Genomic DNA, 19547 nt, shown 5'->3' on the forward strand with positions numbered 1-19547 from the left:
TTAACACAGTCTCCATGTGATAGAAGGCTCTTTGGAGACAGGCCAGATTTTCATTCATTCATCCATTTATTCATCAAACATGTATTAAGCACTTGCTATTTGCCAGGCACATGCTAGGCGCTAGGAACCCAAAGATGAATTAGACAATTGCCTGAACTCAAGGAGTTTGCTCTCTGTCTAGTTGGAGATATAAATGTATCCATTCATTCATTCATTTATTTAACAAATAATTCATTTATTCAACTAACAATTACAAACACTCATTTAATATTATGTAACAGGCCTTAGTACTAATTGGTTTTCTTTTCTAATTCTCACAACAACTCTATGAAGCATGTCCCATTTTACAGAGGAAGGAACTGAGTTACAGAGAAGTTAGGCAGCTTTCCCTAATTCACAAGTTTCTAAGTGCTGGAGCTGGACTTCAATCCTAGTATGTCTGGCTACTGAGCTCTTGCCTGTAAGCACTGTGTAATGTCCCTGTCAAAATAAAGAATCTCAAAGCAGCGTGACACATGCTTAGACAGATGTGTATACAGTTCACAGAGGAGAAAGCCACTGATTTTGTGGGAAGGCTAGAGTTCAAGAAAGGCTTTACCGCTGAAGTGGTTTGAGCAATCTGAAGGAGAAAAGAGTTGGGTTCTTTGTGCCTAGCATAGAACTTTGCATATGAACTCTGTGAAATGACGATGAGGCATCTCATGCATCTGGAAGGAGTTGTCTCCCTGTTTGCAGTGCCTGGGTATTTGCTACTGCCTACTGAAGTATCATTTTTGTGATTTAGCAATAGGATGTTAAGCAATCAGATCATTTGTGTATTATAAAATTGATGCTCACAAAAACCTTGTGGGGTTAAGTAGTACAGGTATGAACTTTGTAAGATGAGTGAGGAAACCAGGGCTGAGTCTGCATGACTCGTCTTAGAGTACACATAGTGAGTAAGTGGCAGAACAAGACAAGGAGCTGGTGTCCTGCCCTCAGGTAGGAGGGACAGGTTAATAGGATGCCTGTAATCTAGTTAGGTTCCTTTACTCCTCTCAGGCTGCAGTTCAGGCTTTGCTCTTTTCAGTGTCTGCAACTGAGATTCTGAAGGTTCCTTCTCTCCAGAAAACCCTCCTTTTCCGTCTCAGTTCCAGCTCTCCAAATCCTCTTCATCTTCATCAAGACCTACCTCCTTCCACGTATTCCTTGAAAGCCTTCTCCAGATTCACGCGTTCCACTGTCTAAGCTACAATTAACCCCCTTACCCCTGCTTCCCAACAGATTCCTGCACTGAAAACTTCCTACATCCAGTCTGCCTCTTCAGAACTCCTGTCGCCTAACCACTCCAGTCACCAATTGGTTGTTTACTGTTGTTTTCTTTATATGTGTACTTCTTGTCTCTGACTGGAATCTGGAATGTAAGCTCCATTAGCACAAGCCATGTGCTTCTTTTTTTTAGCCTCATATATTCTCTTTGGGATTAGTGTTTGCCGACCCAAAGAGATAATAGGCCCTGCCCACTTCATTAGATTGTTCACCTCCCAGATCATGCAAAATCTGTACTGTGTCAACTCCTGCCTTTCTTTTTTCTTTTGTTCTGAGACAGTGGCTCACTCTGTGGCCCTGGTAGAGTGCAGTGACACAGTAACCTCAAACTCTTGGGCTCAAGCAATCCTCTTGCCTCAGTTTTTGTATTTTTAGTAGAGACAGGGGTCTCACTCTTGCTCAGGCTGGTCTCAAACTCCTGAGCTCAAGAAATCTGCCTACCTCAGCCTCCCAGAGTGCTAGGATTACAGGTGTGAACCACCGCACCCAGTGTCAATTGCTTTTCCTAAAGATGCTGAAGGGCGAAGAAAGAAAGCAGGGACTCTAATAGGTACATTTAACAATTAATAATAACCAACACTTAATGAATGCTTACAAAGTGTCAGGTTTTGGATAAAATATATTACAAGTATTAACTTTTAAGTTTTCATGATAACTATTATTATCCCCACTGAAAAGATGAAGACATATAGAAGTCACTCAGCTAGTAAGTGGCATAGCCAGGATTCAAACCCAGATCCACCCTAGAGTTCATACTCTCAGCCATGACACTAAATTCTTTTTTTTCTTGCGGTTTTTGGCCGGGGCTGGGTTTGAACCCACCACCTCCGGCATGTGGGACCAGTGCCCTACTCCTTGAGCCACAGGCGCCGCCCGACACTAAATTCTTTATGGGTAAGAGAGTCTCTTGCTGTACTGTAGATCAATTTCCTTTCTTTCTTATGGTCTGGGCAGATAGGATTAAAAAGGTGAGAAAATATTTATTATGCTCCTAGTATGGGCCAAGTATTATGATAGATGCACGGTGGGTCTTGAATTCTTGCAACGCATCTATGAAGCAGAAAGTATTAACTACATTTGGGCTCCTAAAGTAGTTAAATACAACGGTCAAGTTTTAGTTTCCAATTATTAGCAGAGTTGGATCTAGACCAGGTTTCCTGGAACCCAGTTTGAAGGACCGTCTTTAAAGGAGATAGTACAGAAAATCCTGATAGGGACAAATGTGAAGGGCACATTGGAGTTAACGTGTGCGGCTTACTGAAGAATGGTAAGAGATTGTCAAAAAAGCTATTCTGTAAAAACTCACAGAGGAATCAGGTAATAAAATAAAGGAACTGCCTGTCACGGGATAGCATTCAAACCCTAGAACTTGCAGAGGCAAGGGCAGAGAGGGCGCCACCAGCGTTAGAGAACCCGGCAACCCGCTCAAGAGATTTAGGCTCAGCCCCCTTTCTTTCCTCACATTCCCATTGGCTACTTCTTCCTGGACCCCGCCTCGTCCTCAGTCTGGGCCATTGAGCAGCCAAGCCCTACCTACGACCTGGTTCGGGCCTCCAATCAGATGCCAGGCCCACGAGGTTCCCCCCACACACACAAGAAGCCCCCTCTACACCCGCAAGGCGCTTCCTTCTTGCCGGTGATTGGCCAGTCGGCGGTATAGGGTCCACCTTCTCTTTCCCCAGATTGGTCAGTGGTCCTTAGGCTCACATCCCTCCTGGCTCATCCCCGCCCAGTCTCCTCCTCCGCGGCCCTGCCCTGGGCGAGCCTTGTACTCCGGGGCCAGGGCTCCGCCCCCGAGTGACGGCCAGGCCGGGAATTGGCGGCCGAGCTGTATTCATTTCCGGTTTCGGGAAGGTGGGTGGGGTGCGGAGCGGGACTTGGAGCCGCTGCTGCTGCTGCTGCCGCCTACAGAACCTGCCTTGCGCTAGGTGCTGCCAGGAGGATGCGGCCGGGGCCCGGAGGCTGCTGCTGCCGTCGCCCGGGGCGGGCGAACGGCTGCGTGGCGAACGGGGAAGTGAGAAACGGGTACGTGAGGAGCAGCGCCGCAGCTGCCGCCGGCCAGGTACGGGGACACTGAGCGGCGGGCCGGGGCGGCCGTGCGGGGCAGCGAGGTCGCGGTGACCGCCGGTGGAGCTGGGCGCGGCTCAGGTGTGCTGGCCGCGGTGTCCGGGCTCTGACCCCACCTTTCCAAGCCGGGAGATTCAAGGACGGCACAGGGGCTCTCCATCCCTCCGCGCTTGAGGGTCTTCCTCCCCTCCCCTTGGAGGTTTGGGCTCTCCTCAAAAACCCAGGTATCTTTCTCTACCTGATCCGCCCAGAAGTGTGGGCCACCCCCAAGGGGAGGAAGTGAGAGACCTCTCAGACTCCGGTAGGAGCCTTTCGATGGCTCCTGGTCTTTTCTCCCGAGGCTCCCTCTTTAAACCCCCTCCGTAGTTGCTTCCTCTTAAAGTCGTGTAGCCATCCAAGGGAAACGACCCTTGGGGTCCATAAGAGCCAAAGAAAGTTAGGAGGAGGTGCTGGGTGGAAACACCCAGTATCTTCAAGCCGCATTCTATACTCCCTCCAAAAGCAAGACATTGCCCTGTAGATCTTGTAGTGAACTCAGTCCCGTGTCTCGATTGCATTATCCTCTTAATCTGCCCCTGGTGAGACCCTATCCCAGGCTCCCGGTTTAGCTGGGTGGTCCCTTTAACTTAGCAAGAGTGGGGACTGTTTAACCTGGCTGTGACTTGTGATAAGTCTCTGTACTAATTAACCAAGGTGGAATCAGCACCCAAGCTCAGGAAGTTCTAAAATATTATGAAAAGTTCTGAGTTCAAGACAATACTATTGCATATCAACCTTCCAATTCTCTGGATTCTGCCGAAATGTGTTTTTAAATATCTTGCATCTTTTTAACCAGCTTATGAGTATTGCTGGGATAGTGTTGTAATAATTTGCAATTGACTGTAATACTTTTAAGAGACGTTCAGATAGTTTTACGGAAAACTTTATTAAAAGGCACTCAGTTTCCCTTAGCAGGAATGTGACTGTGGCAATTTTGATAGGCTGGCGATCTAAATTTGACTTTAACATAAAATAGCTGGCAGCTTCCTCTCCAAATCAGTAGCTATGAAGAATAGTCCTGTTTCTATTTGGTGTGAAACAGAAAATAAAGATCATGTTGAGATGTTGAGACTGAGAGTTGTGGGGAAAAGTACATGAAAGAGACTTGACCTCCCTTGCAGTTGTAAGGTGTCAAGGCAAAGTAATACATGGATTCAAAAAGATTTGTTTTCACTTTTAAAGAAATAATTGTATGTTGCTGGGTGTAGTGGCTCACACCTGTAATCCTAGCACTCAGGGATGCTGACACCCAGAGGATCACTTGAACTCAGAAGTTTGAGACCAGCCTGAGCAAGAAAGACCCTGTTTTCTACTGAAAATAGAAAAATTAGCTGGCAGGCACCAGTAGGCCCAGCTACTTGGGAGACTGAGGCAGGAGGATCACTTGAGCCCAAGAGTTAGAGATTGAAGTGAGGTAGGTGAGGTAGGCTGATACCACTGTACTCTAGCCAAGGGTGACAGAGTGAGACTCTGTCTCAAAAAAAAAAAAAAAAGAAAGAAAAGAAGAATTGTGTGAGAGAGGAAATGATAAGAACCATTTTTTTGTCTGCAGTGGAAGAATTTATTTTTCTAGCAATGTAAATGGCCAATACACAATTGTTGTGGTGTAGAATGTAACACAAATTTAACAGGTAGGAGTTAGAAAATAGATTGCAGGTGAATGAATGAGGTATGATTATTTAGTGGAAAAAGGAAGTCGGGGAGAAAGGTGTTCACGCTTTTGAGGTGCTGTGTGTTTGAGTATTCCTTTTGATACCTAGGAGTTATGTTCTGATTTAGCAGTAAATCAAGGTCTTCCAACCCATAGTCTCTTAATAGTTCAGCATTTTGGGTGTATTTCTTTAGAGGTTGCCAACTAATAAGATGAAGAAATATTAAGGTACTAAAATGAAATTTAAAAAATCTGTATGACTGTAACATCTGGCTGTCTTTCTGGACCTTATTTTAATGAAAAATTTCTCTCAAGGCACCTTAGTGGTATTTGGAAGAATGGTCTATTGGAAGGCCTTAAGGGCTGCAGTATCCCTTCTAGAAAATTGTTTCTCACAAGTCTTTTTGAAACAAAGATTTCAGATCTGTAGCTCTGTACAATGATATGGAAGAACATTATCTGTAGGATTTTTCTTTTTCTTAGAAGAAAGAGTGATCTTGGTAACTTCATGAGAACAATGCAGTATCTTAAATATATATATATATATTTTTTTGTAGAGACAGAGTTTCACTTTATGGCCCTCGGGTAGAGTGCCGTGGCATCACACAGCTCACAGCAACCTTCAACTCCTGGGCCTAGGCGATTCTCCTGCCTCAGCCTCCCGAGTAGCTGGGACTACAGGCGCCTGCCACAACGCCCGGCTATTTTTTTGCTGCAGTTTGGCTGGGGCCGGGCTCAAACCCGCCACCCTCGGTATGTGGGGCCGGTGCCCTGCTCACTGAGCCACAGGCACCGCCCGTATCTTAAATATTTTTTAAGTTGTTTTTGTTCTAATGAAAGTGATGTGCTAATGCTCCAACCTCTACCTATCTTTTCCCTCTTTCTGGGGGAAGTGTTGACAATTATGCCCTCAAAATATACATAAGATGTTAGGCACATAAATGTGCATTGTGCTTTTACTAAGATATAAATTTAGAGGATAACATGATCGAGATGTAAATTCACTTCCTCACATACCCCAACATTTGCCTTTTTTTTCTTATGAAATAGGGTGTCACTATGTCACCCTCAGTAGAGGGCTATGGCATCACAGCTCACAGCAACCTCAAACTCTTGGGCTTAAGTGATTCTCTTGCCTTAGGCCTCCCAAGTAGCTGGGACTACAAGTGCCTATCACAACCAGCTATTTTTGGTTGCAGTTGTCATTGTTATTTAGCAGGTCGGGGCCGGGCTGGAACCCGCTAGCCTTGGTGTATGTGGCTGGCACCCTACTCACTGAGCTATGGGTACCAAGCCACCAACATTTGTCTTTTAATGAATACAAGTTAGGCCAGCACGGTGGCTCATGAGTATAATCTTAATATTATAGATTAAGGCCTATAGAAGGAAGGCCAAGGCAGGTGGATCCCTTGAGCTCAGGAATTCAGACCAGCCTGGGAAAGAGAGAGACCCTGTCTCTACTGAAAATAGAAAAACCAGCTCGGTGTTGTGGTGGGCACCTGTAGTCCCAGCAACTGGGGAGATATGGCAAGAGGATCTCTTGAGCCCAAGAATTAGAGGTTGCTGTGAGCTTTGACCGCATAGCACTCACTTGCTGAGCTACGGACTCCGAGCCCAGACATTACTATTTAATGATGATAGTAGACACAACATCTTCACAAGAGTTGCAGTTGAACAGTACAGCAGTAATTTTTCCTCCCTGCCCTAAAGGACTGCAGTTTGCCTGAGGGAAATGGACAGTATCTGCATTGGAAAAAACCTCTAGGTCAAGGGCCTGGGGCTCTCACCTTTAATCCTAGCACACTTGGAGGCTGAGGCAGGAGGATGCCTTGAGTTCAGGAGTTCAGGACAAGCCTGAGCAAGGGTGAGATCACTTTTCTCTACTAAAAACAGAAAAATCAGTAGGGCGTTGTGGTGGGCGCCTGGGAGACTCAGGTAGGAGCCTCACTTAAACCCAGGTATTTGAGGTTTCTCTGAGCTAGGCTGATGCCATGGTACTCTAACCTGGCCAACAGAGTGAGACTCTGTCTCAAAAAAGGAATCTCTAGGGGTTTATGTGAAGTCTCTCTATCTCTTTTGAAGGAATTTAATAAAACGCTAGGACAGGTGAGGTGGCTTATGTCTGTAATACTAGCACTGTGGGAGGCTGAGGCAGGGGGATTGCTTGAACTCAGGAATTCAAGACCAACCTGAGCAAGAGTGAAACCCTGTCCCTACTAAAAAATAGAAAAAATGCACCTAAAATTTTGTTTTAAAAATTCTATATTAGCAGCACTTTTTAAAAGATCCTCCATTTCTTTATAGAACTTTTGAGATTTGGGTCCTCATTTTACTTTCCTTAATTAGTTAACAAGTGTGAAAGGGGGGCGGCGCCTGTGGCTCAGTGAGCAGGGCGCCGGCCCCATATACCGAGGGTGGCGGGTTCAAACCCCGCCCCGGCCACAACAAAAAAACAGCCGGGCGTTGTGGCAGGCGCCTGTAGTCCCAGCTACTCGGGAGGCTGAGGCAGGAGAATCACCTAAGCCCAGGAGTTGGAGGTTGCTGTGAGCTGTGTGACACCACGCACTCTACCGAGGGTGATAAAGTGAAACTCTGTCTCTACAAAAAAAAAAAAAAAAGTGTGAAAGGGGGGAGAAAGAATCTGTGTTTCAGACAGTCTTGAACCTAGCTTTCTTCCTCTTGGGACTAATTTTATTTATTTATTTATTTATTTATTTATTTTGAAACAGAGTCTCACTCTTTCACCCTGGGTAGAGTGCCATGGCGTCATCTTAGCTCACAACAACCTCAGACTCTTTGGGCTCAAGTGATCCTCTTGCCTCAGCCTTCCGAGTAGCTGAAACTACAGGCACCTGCCACAATAGCTGCCTAAGTTTTCTGCTTTTAGCAGTGACGAGGTCTTGCTCTTGCTCAGGCTGGTTTCCAACTCCTGAACTCAGGGGATCCACCTGCTGTAGCCTTCCAGAGTGCTAGTTAATATTACAAGAGTGAGGCACCCCACTGGCAGCAGTAATTTTAATAAGATACAAAAATAAGAGCTTTCCAGTTGCTAGAATAAATTAGATTGTATCTTGAGAACTGGGGCATAGTTAGATTATTTTTATGGTTAAATAATAAGAAAAATGAAGTAGAAAAAACAAAATGTTAGTCCTGGTACTTCGAAGGAGGCAAATAAGTAATTAATGAAGGGTAGTTTACTAAATAGCTACTAGCTTTTCTTTCCACTGAGGGGAAACAGTAACTGGGAATTTATCTCAATAGCAATTAAGGGAAAGGAGAAGTAATTTACAAGACAGTTATGAGACAGGAACAGGAGGAATAGCTAGAGTGGCCAGTATACCTGTTCAGGTTTTGCAGGGCCTGATGAGACACCATGGAGACAAGACTTTGCAGAAATAATGTTGTAACTACTTACAACTTGTGGGACTAGACTTTCGTTTCAAATGTTTTTGTTCCAAGGGAAAGAATGTCTTGATTCTTACTAGCTGCATCCAGAAGATTCCAAAGTCATTTGAGGTAGTCAGGAATTCTCTTTCAATAGGAATTCTTGTGAAATACATAAAACAACATATTCCTAAGGTAATATTTTAGAACTTAGGTGTTCAAGAAAGGCAGACTTGTCTGGCCACTTTTTAGGGTTGGCCCAGGTGTCCTAGAAATTTGTAGTGCTCTGAGTAAGATAGTTAATTGGCTGATTCAACTAGATTCAATTTTTGAAAGAAAGAAGCAGTGTTTATTGGTAGAATAGGCAATTCAGAGGATTGGGTAGAGGCAGTGTTTGCATTCTGAGTGGGTGTGATGGTTTGTGGCCTCAAAAGTCAGTTGCCTTTAGAATGGTTTCTAAAAAGGCTTCTATACTATAATTTGCATTTTGTGACTGATTAAGAAAGTAAGCCCCTTGCTCTTGACCCATTTAATCTCAGAAAATTTTCTTATATTTACTGTCTTTAAGATTCCTTTTCATTATGAAGCTTGAGGCAGCTATTTTTCCTTTTCTTTTTCAATGATTTTTACTTTTGATTATAGAAATGTTTATTGAAGGGTCATAAAGGATTGGCATAATCTTTGTGTTTGGCATTTATTTTTTAATGTGATCTGCTATAAATCAGTCTGTTGCTTTCTGCTAATTTCTTTTTTTCTGCTAATTTCTAAGTACAGTAAAATATGCATTTGTACTCAGATTATGGATGTGATCTAGCCTTATTCTCAATAATCCATGATGAAGTTGCAGAAAGTATTCAACAATTTTTGTAATCTAGAAAGATATAGAAACTATAGGTAAAGAACTGACATGTTGGCCAGGTGTTATGATGCATGCCTGTAGTCCCAGCTACTCGGGAGGCTGAGGCAGGAGGATCCCTTGCGCTCAGAAGTTCGAGACCAGCCTGAGCAAGAGCAAGACCCCCCATCTATACTAAAAATAGAAAAAAGTTAGCTGGGTGTCGTGGTGGGTGCCTGTAGTCCCAGCTACTCGGGAGGCTGAGGCAGGAGGATCCTTTGAGCCCAGGAGATTACGGAGGTTGAAGTTGGAGTGAGCTATGATGATGCCACTGCACTATAGCCTGGGTGACAGAGCAAGATCCTGTGTTGAATGAATGAATGAAAGAAGGAAAAAGAAAGAAAGAACTCAATACTGATATGAAACCAGTAGATAATCTAATAAATACCCACATAAGAGAAAAAGAGTACAAGTTGGGGAGAGGGGAATGAGCAGGAGAAGGAGGGCAGGGGATTGGTGTGCTCCCACCTAATGGACACATGTGTAAGGGTACATGGCACACCTTTTGGGTGCGGGACACAACTACAAGAGGGACTCTACCTAACAAATGCAAATATTGCAACCTAGTTTGTACCCTCACATTAACCTGAAATTAAAAAAAAAAGAAAGAACTGACCTGTTAAATATGACGATCTTGAATCATTCTAAATAACAACTTGCTGCCTAATTTGTAAGCCCCTAAAAAAAATTTTGAGATTTTACTATTTACATTGTGCCTAGTATGTAATAGGAAGTCAGGAGATACTAGCCGAGGGAATGAATGCGTGGTAGTTGAAGCCATGTGAATTGGTAAAGTACGCAGAAGAAGGCATTAAGTAAGAGGAGGAGGTTCCAAGGATATAACCTGGAGAAGGGTAATGTTCCTGGAACAAGAGAGAGACACACACAAAAACTCACATAAGCTTCTGAAGATTGATTGTGAAGGAACACAGTCAGGAGGAAGTGATGTGAGAAAATATCAAGGAAATGGCAGCTATTTCATAAAGGAGGGCTAAGCAGCATCTTCAGGTGGTGAGAAAACAAGGATAATAATAGTAATAGGTACTATTTACTGAGTATCTGCTGTGTGCCAAGCCCTCTTCCAGCATCCTTATCTCTGTAATTTTCACAAGAGTAAATCATATGCTCATTTTACCAATAAGAAGGTGAAAGCCCAGACCACTTAAATAACTAGCACAGGGTCAACAGTGAGTTAGTAGAGTCTGGGTTGATTTCAGGTTGGTCTGACTCTACTATGCCACTGGATTTGGTGGTACAGAATTTATTGGTAATTTTTGGAAATTTAAATTAGACATTAGGGATGACAATAGATTTTTATTTTCTTCTGTAGGCCTGCACTTCTGATTAGACAATAGATTTCATCTCTTCACATTTGGTTATGGAGGCAGGTCTTTTCTTGGAATTGTACTGAAATGTACTAGCTTCTCCCTACTGCATACCACACATACTAGAGGCAATAGTTGGGAGCTTTTGCACAAGTCGCATAAGCTGTGCCACGCTCTGAACATGTATTTCCAGAAGGGAAATTTGAAAAGTAAAGACTCCACAGGTTTTCTGGCAATCGGCATAAATTCTACAAATTTTGTCAGTAAGTATGTCATGTGGAATAGACTGAAAAGTGCTTCCAAAGTTAGTTGTCAAACACTTTTATATGTTTGACATAAGCGTTCTCCTACTGAAAACCAAAAACGGAAACCTTCGAGTACGTGTGGACTGGAAGGGTTCCGTTCAGTGACATCCTGTCCACACTGGGCACTGACGTCTGCCTGGGAGTTGCCACTCTAACTGGCCAGCACAGCCTTCTCTGCAGCACTTTCCCATCTCCAGATAAGCATCTCAATGTAACAGACACTTGCAAGAGTCAGGAGGCAGAGTACAAACACAGCTGTGCCACACCTCCCGAATGCTGTCTCAGCTGTCTTCCACCTCCAAAGTGTTCTGGGCCTGTGCTACCCATCCCTGCACGTGCTCCAGCCTGGTTTTGCAGCGCACACCACTGGAGAGACAGCCGGTTCCAATGTGTTTCCCTTCTCTGGGAATACTCCCTCACATGCAGGGTGGGCCCCTCGTGGTCACATCTACGCTTTGTGGAGGTCTTTCCAGAGCTGTAACCGATTGACACAGGGTAGACACCTTTGCCAGATGGAACCCAACAACCCTCTCTTGGGGATTTAAAATTTCAGTGGGGAGAGTGTCTGGAGGTCAGTGGACCTTCAAAGTGTGGGAGTAAAGATTCATCAACTCCTGTCACTGAGACCCAGAGGGCGGTGCTAGTTCCTGCCTTTCTGACTTTCTGAGACTTTAGTTGTTTAATTCCTCTCCCTCCTCCCCCCACTTTTGTATTTTATTTTATTTTTATTTTTATTATTATTTTTTAGAGACAGAGTCTCACTTTGTCGCCCTCGGTTGAGTGCAATGGCGTTAAAGCTCACAGCAATCGCCAGCTCTTGGGCTTAGGCGATTCTCTTGCCTCAGCCTCCCGAGTACCCGGGACTACAGGTGCCTGCCACAACGCCTGGCTATTTTTTTTTGTTGCAGTTTGGCCAGGACCGGGTTCAAACCCACCACCCTCAGTATATGGGGCCGGTGCCCTACTCACTGAGCCACAGGTGCCCCCCCATCCCCACTTTTTAAATGCACACATCCTTCTAATAAATCACTTTTGGGTTAGGGTCAGTTTTTGTTATACTCAACTGAAAAGTTAATAGATATAATAAGTTATATCTATTAACCTTAATAATAGATATAATAATATAATAACTTTAATAATTAATAATAATAAATCTCTTAGAACTTCTTTTCTTTCTTTCTTTTTTTTTTTTGGAGACGGAGTCTCAAGCTGTCACCCCGGGTAGAGTGCCGTGGCGTCACAGCTCACAGCAACCTCAAACTCCTGGGCTTAAGCGATTCTCTTGCCTCAGCCTCCCAAGTAGCTGGGACTACAGGCGCCCGCCACAACACTTGGCTATTTTTTTTTGTTGTAGCTGTCATTGTTGTTTCAGCAAGCCCGGGCTGGGTTCTAACCCACCAGACTCCATGTATGTGGCCCACAACCTACCCACTGAGCTATGGGTGCCGCCTAGTTTTTCTATTCTTAGTAGCGACAGGGTCTCGCTCCTGCTCAGGCTGGTCTCGAATTTCTGAGCTCAAACAGTTCACCTGCCTCAGCCTCTCAGAGTGCTAGGATTACAAGCATGAGCCACTGCATCTGGCCTTCCTTTTCTGTATTTTTATTGGGCATTTGTCACGTTATTGTAGCCTACAAAATTCAAGGACTTAAAGAAACATTAAAAAAAAAGTTTTTAGGCTGGGTGTGTTCATGCCTGTAATCCTAGCACTCTGGGAGGCTGGGCTGGGTAGATTGCCCGAGCTCACTGGTTTGAGACCAGCCTGAGCCAGAGTGAGACCTTGTCTCTAAAAACAGCCGGGCATTGTCGTGGGGGGTTATAGCCCAGCTACTCGGGAGGCTGAGGCAAGAGAATCGCTTGAGCCCAAGAGTTTGAGGTTGCTGTGAGTTGTGATGTCACAGCACTCTACTGAAGGCGACAAAGTGAGACTCTGTCTCAAAAAAAAAAAAAATAGAAATTGTTTTTTTACTTTGTTAGTTTTGTTCATTTGGAATATTGTTTGTTATCTCATCTAGGGCAAGGGATTCCTGGTTTAAAATTATGGATTCTTCAATGTATTGAGGAACATCAGATTTTAATTGCCTATTATAACTTCTCATTAATACACATGAAGATGGATCCCTTCATTCTCCCCTACAAAGAAAAAAAATCTCAGAAGACCACAAATCAAAATTTAGTGTTTATCTACATTTGTAGACTACATAAAACAAGCTCATAACATTTAAATAAGACTCTTTATGATATGAAAAAATCAAAAACTAAAGGGGAAGGCAAATGATTATTTAATACAAGATTTTAGGAAAATTGACTATTTAGAAGAAAAAGATCTATTATGTTTCTCTTTCTACCACATTGTGGCAGAAACAGCTAACTGTCCCCCAGTATATGAGGTTTGACTCGCCAGCGTGTGCTTACATTAGCAGCACCGTACACACAGGTCGGTAAGGTATATCAGTGTCTCATGTTCATGGCGACGTGTGGTGATGTCTTGCTGAGTGGTGTTCTTCATTGTTGAGTGTTTTGGGGTGCTGTCACGAGAATGTCGGAGTATAATTAGAGCAACAAACAAGCATTCATAAACTTCTTGTTAAACTTGGCAAGAGTGGAAGTGAAATCAGAGACATGTTGGTCCAAGTTCATGGGGGACAATGCCCTGATGGAAACGGCAGTGTACAAATGGATTAAATGTTTTTCTGAGGGGGAGAGAAAGTGTTACTGATAAAGAGAGGTCAGGGTGGCCAGTAATGAGCAGAAGTGGCGAAAATATTGCAAAAGTTCATTGAATTGTACATCAAAATCAACGACTGTGAGAAGCATAGCAGACCAAATAAACGTTGATAGAGAAACAGGAAAATCTTAACTGAACATCTTGGCCAACAGCTCATGGCTCTTGCATCACAACAGTGTGCCAGCTCACATGGCACTGTCTGTGAGGGAGTTTTTAGCCAATAAATAAACAATGGTATTAGAACACTCTCCCTACTTAACCTGATTTGGCCCCCAGTGATTTTTTTTTTGACAGCCTCACGCTGTTGCCCAGGCTAGAATGTCATGGCCTCATCCTAGCTCAGAGCAACCTCAAACTCCTGGGTTCAAGTTATCCTCCTGCCTCAGCCTCCCTAGAAGCTGGGACTACATGCACCCACCACAATGCCCAGCTAATTTTTTTTTTCTATTTTTAGTAGAGATGGAGTTTCACTCTTTCTCAGGCTAGTCTTAAACTCCTGAGCTCAAGTGATCCTCCTTCCTCAGCCTTCCAGAGTGCTAGGCAGACAGGTGTGAGCCACCATGCCTAGCCACTCCAATAACATTTTTCTTTACCTGAAGATAGAATATTGAAAGAAAGACATTTTGATGATATTCAGGACATCAAGGGTAATATAATGATAGCTTTGGTGGCCACTCCAGAAAAAGAGTTCCAAAATTGCTTTGAAAGGTAGACTGGATGCTTTCATTGGTGGATAGCTTCCCCAGGGGAGTACTTTGAAGGTAACATTTTTTTTTTTCATTTCATTATATTTTATTTTTTTTGAGACAGTGTCTCACTTTGTCATCATAGCTCACAGCAACCTCAAACTCTTGGGCTCAAGCGATCCTCTTACTTCAGCCTCGCGAATAGCTGGGACTATAGGCTCCTGCAACCACACTCAGCTAGTTTTTTCTATTTTTAGTAGAAATGGAATCTTGCTCTTGCTCAGGCTGGTCTCTAACTCTTGAGCTCAAGCAATGCACCTGCTTTAGACTCCCAAAGTGCTAGAATTACAGGCGTGAGCCACCTTGCCAGGCTTGAAGGTACTACTTTTTCTAAGATGAGTTCACAAACGTTATTGTCAGACCTCATTCATGATAGGCGGTTCTTTGTATTTTTTACCTCTCTACCTTTCCCTTTGGCAATAGAGTTTAAGTAGCACAGGGCCAGCCAGCCATGGTCTACATTTCCAATTTCTCTTGCAGCCAAAGACAGCAGTGTAATGAAATTCTGGCCAATAAAAAGTGAACAGAAGTGACGTGTACCACTGCGTATATCCTTTTAAACAGAAATTGGTACACCTCTATTCTCTTCCCCTGTTCTTGTGGCCTGGAATGGAGATGGGGCTGAAGATACAGGTGCTAATGGAGGCAACATGTTGAAAGAACACAGAACAACAAGGAACACACCTGGGTCCCTAGTAACCTAATCACCTGGGACTACCCATCTACCTGCAGTCTGTCACATCCCAGAGAAATCATTTCTATCTTGTCTGAACAACTTGCTAAAAATATCATTTTGTGGGCACAATAACAAATTCCCTCAACAATAACAATAAGATTTCTGATTTTATAGGGAGAGGCAAGCCATTGGTTTTACAGTAACAACTCAAGAAAACTATGTAGATTATTCAAAAAGAGAAATAGCTTTCAAGACATTGAAGAGCTGCCTTCAATGCATAGTAAATTGGGCTATAAGCACTAAAATTCCAGAGAAGGAAGAGTCCTTGCCAGCTATTTGAAATTGCCAGCCATTTTCTTCCTTATGGTACTTGTGGAGCTTGAGCATGGGCAGATGAGAGACAGAACTCTACCAAGGGAAAGAAAAACCACCAGAGCTATGACAATGGTATGGGTTGGTATGACAGACTGAATTCTAGATGAGACCCTAATTTATGGCCAGTTTTCTGCACAGAACATTTACTAAATACTAGAGAGGCTAGAGGTGTGGACTAGAAAGGCATGTGAAATTAGCCACATCCTAGCAGTGCTCAGCAGAGAGAACCGTCCCAGAGGGAGAGGCCTGGAATAAATACACAATGGATCCCACCTTTGAGATAGTGCCCTAGACTGAACCCACCTAAACCTTTAGCCCAGCCCAACCCACAGTTAGGATGGAGGGCTCATTGTCTCTCTGTATCTATCTACTTAAGGGAGCAAAAGGCAGAAACAACATTAACTTTAGTCTGTGAAGGTTTTTACACACATTGTCTAGAAATCAATCAAAGACTTCTGTTTTCTCATGAGGGAGGGACTGTGATTTAAAGAGAGACAGAGGCAAAGTATACAGTTGTCTACATGGTCATCTCATTACTTTGGCACTGCTAGCTTTGGGAAATCTCTTACAACTTAATCTTCTTTCCTTTTTTTTTTGAGACAGAGCCTCAGGCTGTTGCCCTTGGTAGAGTGCTATGGCATCACAGCTCACAGCAACCTCCAACTCTTGGGCTTAAGCAATTCTCTTGCCTCAGCCTCCCAAGTAGCTGGGACTACAGGTGCCCGCCACAACGCCCGGTTAGTTTTTGGTTGTAGAGGTCATTGGTGTTTGGCAGACCCGGGCTGGGTTTGAACTGGCCAGCTCCCATGTATGTGGCTGGTGCCTTAGCTGCTTTGATGGTTTTAGGGAAACCATTCTGTACTCTAAGGTCACAAAGATTTCCTCTCTATGCTAGTATAAAAAATACTGGTTTTTACATTTAGATAGTTAACAAACTGTAGTTGATTTTACAGTATGGTGTTAGGTAGAGATCGTTTAGGGTAAGTCTTATTGATGAACATGATTCCTCCCATCCACTTTTTCTTTTGAGACAGAGACTCACTTTGTCACCCTTGGTAGAGTGCCGTGGTGTCATAGCTCACAGCAACCTCAAACTCTTGGGCTCAAGTGATTCTCTTGCCTCAGCCTCCCAAGTAACTGGGACTACAGGTGCCCACCACAACGCCCAGCTATTTTTTTTTTTTTTTAAGACAGAGTCTCACTATGTGGCCCTTAGTAGCGTACCATGGCATCACAGCTCACGGTAACCTCCAACTCCTGGCACTGGGCAATTCTCTTGCCTCAGCCTCCCAAGTAGTTGGGACTACAGGCGCTTGGCTATTTTTTGTTGCAGTTGTCATTGTTGTTTAGCAGGCCTGGGCTGGGTTCGAACCTGCCACCCCCAGTATATGTGGCTGGCACCCTAACCACTGTGCTATTGGTGCTGAGCCGTGCCCGGCTATTTTTTAGAGATGAGGTCTTGCTCTTGCTCAGGCTGGTCTCCAACTTGTGAGCTCAGGCAATCCACCCACCTCGGCCTCCCAAGTGCTGGGGTTACAGGTGTGAGCCACTGTGCCCATCCTGCCCATCTACTTTTTCTTCAGAACTGCTTTGGCTCTTTGCTTTTCTGGGTGAATTTTAGAATCAATTTAAGAAAGAAAAAAAGAGAGACTAAAAGAGAAAAAAGAAAAACACTTAGAAAGGTACATTTTAACTGCAAGTGCATTGCCACTTGTGCATTGCAAGTGCATTGCCCTTAAAGATCAATTTGAGGAACACACTCTCTTCAGTGTGTTTTGGGAACCCAAGGTGATTCTGTATGACGTTACATTGTTTGAGATAGTGGTTTTATTTATTTATTTAAATTTTTCCAAAGTCTCAAAAAAATAGACAACAAATAATTATAAATAAAAATAGAAGATAATTTCAAAAATCAAATCATGCCAAATCTTATAGACAATAGAAAAGGAAGAAATACTTCAAATTCATTCTACTTCATCTAGATATACCTGATATTAAAATTGGAAAAAATATATTATTATAAAGGGAAATTACAAACATATTTCATTTATAACTGAGGATCCAATATCCTAAGAAACCTATCAACAAGTTGAATTAAAAATTATTGTTGATAGTGGTTTTATTTATTAGAAGATGATGTTTGGATCACTTAAATTGTGGTAATAGAACTTCAGAAGCCAGCAAACCTCACAAAATATTATTAATTCCTCTTTCAATTTATTTTATAGGATGCTATTCAGATAGGATTCAATCGTATACTTTCACTTTTGCACCAGTAACCTCACATCTAATAATTTCTTAGGAGGAAATCAAAAGTGTGTTGAGATGTACAAAGCACTTATATATTGGTAATAAGGGGAAAAGCCTAAATATCTTGAATGGGAATTGGTTAAATAAATTATACCATATATTCATATCATGAAACTTACATACCCTTTAAAAGAATATTTGTATATATTGACTCATAGAATATGTTAAAAAGTGGAAAAAATGGGCGGCACCTGTGGTTCAGTGGTTACGGTGCCAGCCCCATATACCGAGGGTGGTGGGTTCAAACCCAGCCCCGGCCAAACTGCAACAAAAAAATAGCCAGGCATTGTGGTGGGTGCCTGTAGTCCCAGCTACTTGGGAGGCTGAGGCAAGAGAATTGCCTAAGCCCAGGAGCTGAAGGTTGCTGTGAGCTGTGTGACGCCACGGCACTCTACCGAGGGCGATAAAGTGAGACTCTCTGTCTCTACAAAAAAAAAAAAAAAACAAGTGGAAAAAACTAAAACATGTGTAGTATAATTTCTTTTATACAAAATTGTACATTTCTTTTTTTCTTTTCTTTTTTTTTTTTTAGAGACAGAGTCTCACTTTATCACCCTCGGTAGAGTGCCGTGCTGTCACAGCTCATAGCAACCTCCAACTCCTGGGCTTAGGCGATTCTTTTGTCTCAGCCTCCCGAGTAGGTGAGACTACAGGCACCCGCCACAACGCCTGGCTATTTTTTGTTGCAGTTTCGCTGGGGCCGGGTTCGAACCCACCACCCTAGGTTTATGGGGCCCGTGCCCTACCCATTGAGCCACAGGCGCTGTCCAACATTTCTTCTCATATATAAAGTCTGGCAAAAAATACATCAAAATTTTATAGTGGTTATATCTGGGCCATAGAATTTCAAGAGATACTTGTTTTCTTTTTTTTTTTTTTTGAGACAGAGTCTCACAATGTCTCCCTCCAGAGAGTGCCATGGCGTTATAGCTCACAGCATCCTCCAACTCCTGGGCTCAAGTGATCCTCTTGTCTCAGCCTCCCGAGTAGCTGGGACTACAGGCACCCACCACAATGCCCAGCTGGGTTTTTGGAGATGGGGTCTCACTCTTGCTCAGGCTGGTGTTGAACTCCAGACCTCCAGCAATCTACTTGTCTTGGCCTCCGGGAGTGCTAGGATTGTAGGCATGAGCCACCATGCTGGCAAGATAGTTGTTCTCTTTATACTTTAGTGTGTTGGTTTAATTTTCTCTATGTATGGTATTTTTCTAACTCCTATTGTTGAGATAAAACAGTTGTTTATTTTTCGTAGAACTACGGACGAACATTTATAGTAGTGGTCAACAACCACTATATATGTTCGTCCGTAGTTCTATGAAAAATATACAACTGTTCAGTGAATACTTACTTTTACAACTAAAGAAATGTATAGTTTTTAAGCACATAAACTCTAATAAGGAGTTTACTATACTCACTAATCTACCTAAGGCCAAACTCTCCCCATTGAAAATAAATCCCCAAGAGAGGGTTGTTGGGTTCCTTCTGACCCTGTGTCAATAGTTACAGCTCTGGAAAGACCTCCACAAAGCATAGATGTGACCACGAGGGGCCCACCCCTGCATGTGAGGGAGTATTCCCAGAGAAGGGAAACGCATTGGAACCGGCTGTCTCTCCAGTGGTGTGCGCTGCAAAACCAGGCTGGAGCACGTGCAGGGATGGGTAGCACAGGCCCAGAACACTTTGGAGGTGGAAGACAGCTGAGACAGCATTCGGGAGGTGTGGCACAGCTGTGTTTGTACT

General features: G+C 43.4%; 1 protein-coding gene across 1 annotated transcript in view; it reads left to right on the forward strand.

The window, feature by feature from the left end:
• The first annotated feature begins 3149 nt into the window (after positions 1-3149).
• The window catches only part of SPTLC2 (serine palmitoyltransferase long chain base subunit 2), a 125222-nt gene continuing 108824 nt past the window's right edge, over positions 3150-19547 (forward strand). Inside the window, exon 1 of the mRNA XM_053601233.1 lies at positions 3150-3370. Coding sequence (XP_053457208.1) covers positions 3251-3370 — 120 coding nt within the window. The 5' untranslated portion in view covers positions 3150-3250. The remainder of the gene's footprint in view (positions 3371-19547) is intronic.

Source organism: Nycticebus coucang, chromosome 9 (assembly GCF_027406575.1).
Source record: "Nycticebus coucang isolate mNycCou1 chromosome 9, mNycCou1.pri, whole genome shotgun sequence".
NCBI lineage: Eukaryota > Metazoa > Chordata > Mammalia > Primates > Lorisidae > Nycticebus > Nycticebus coucang.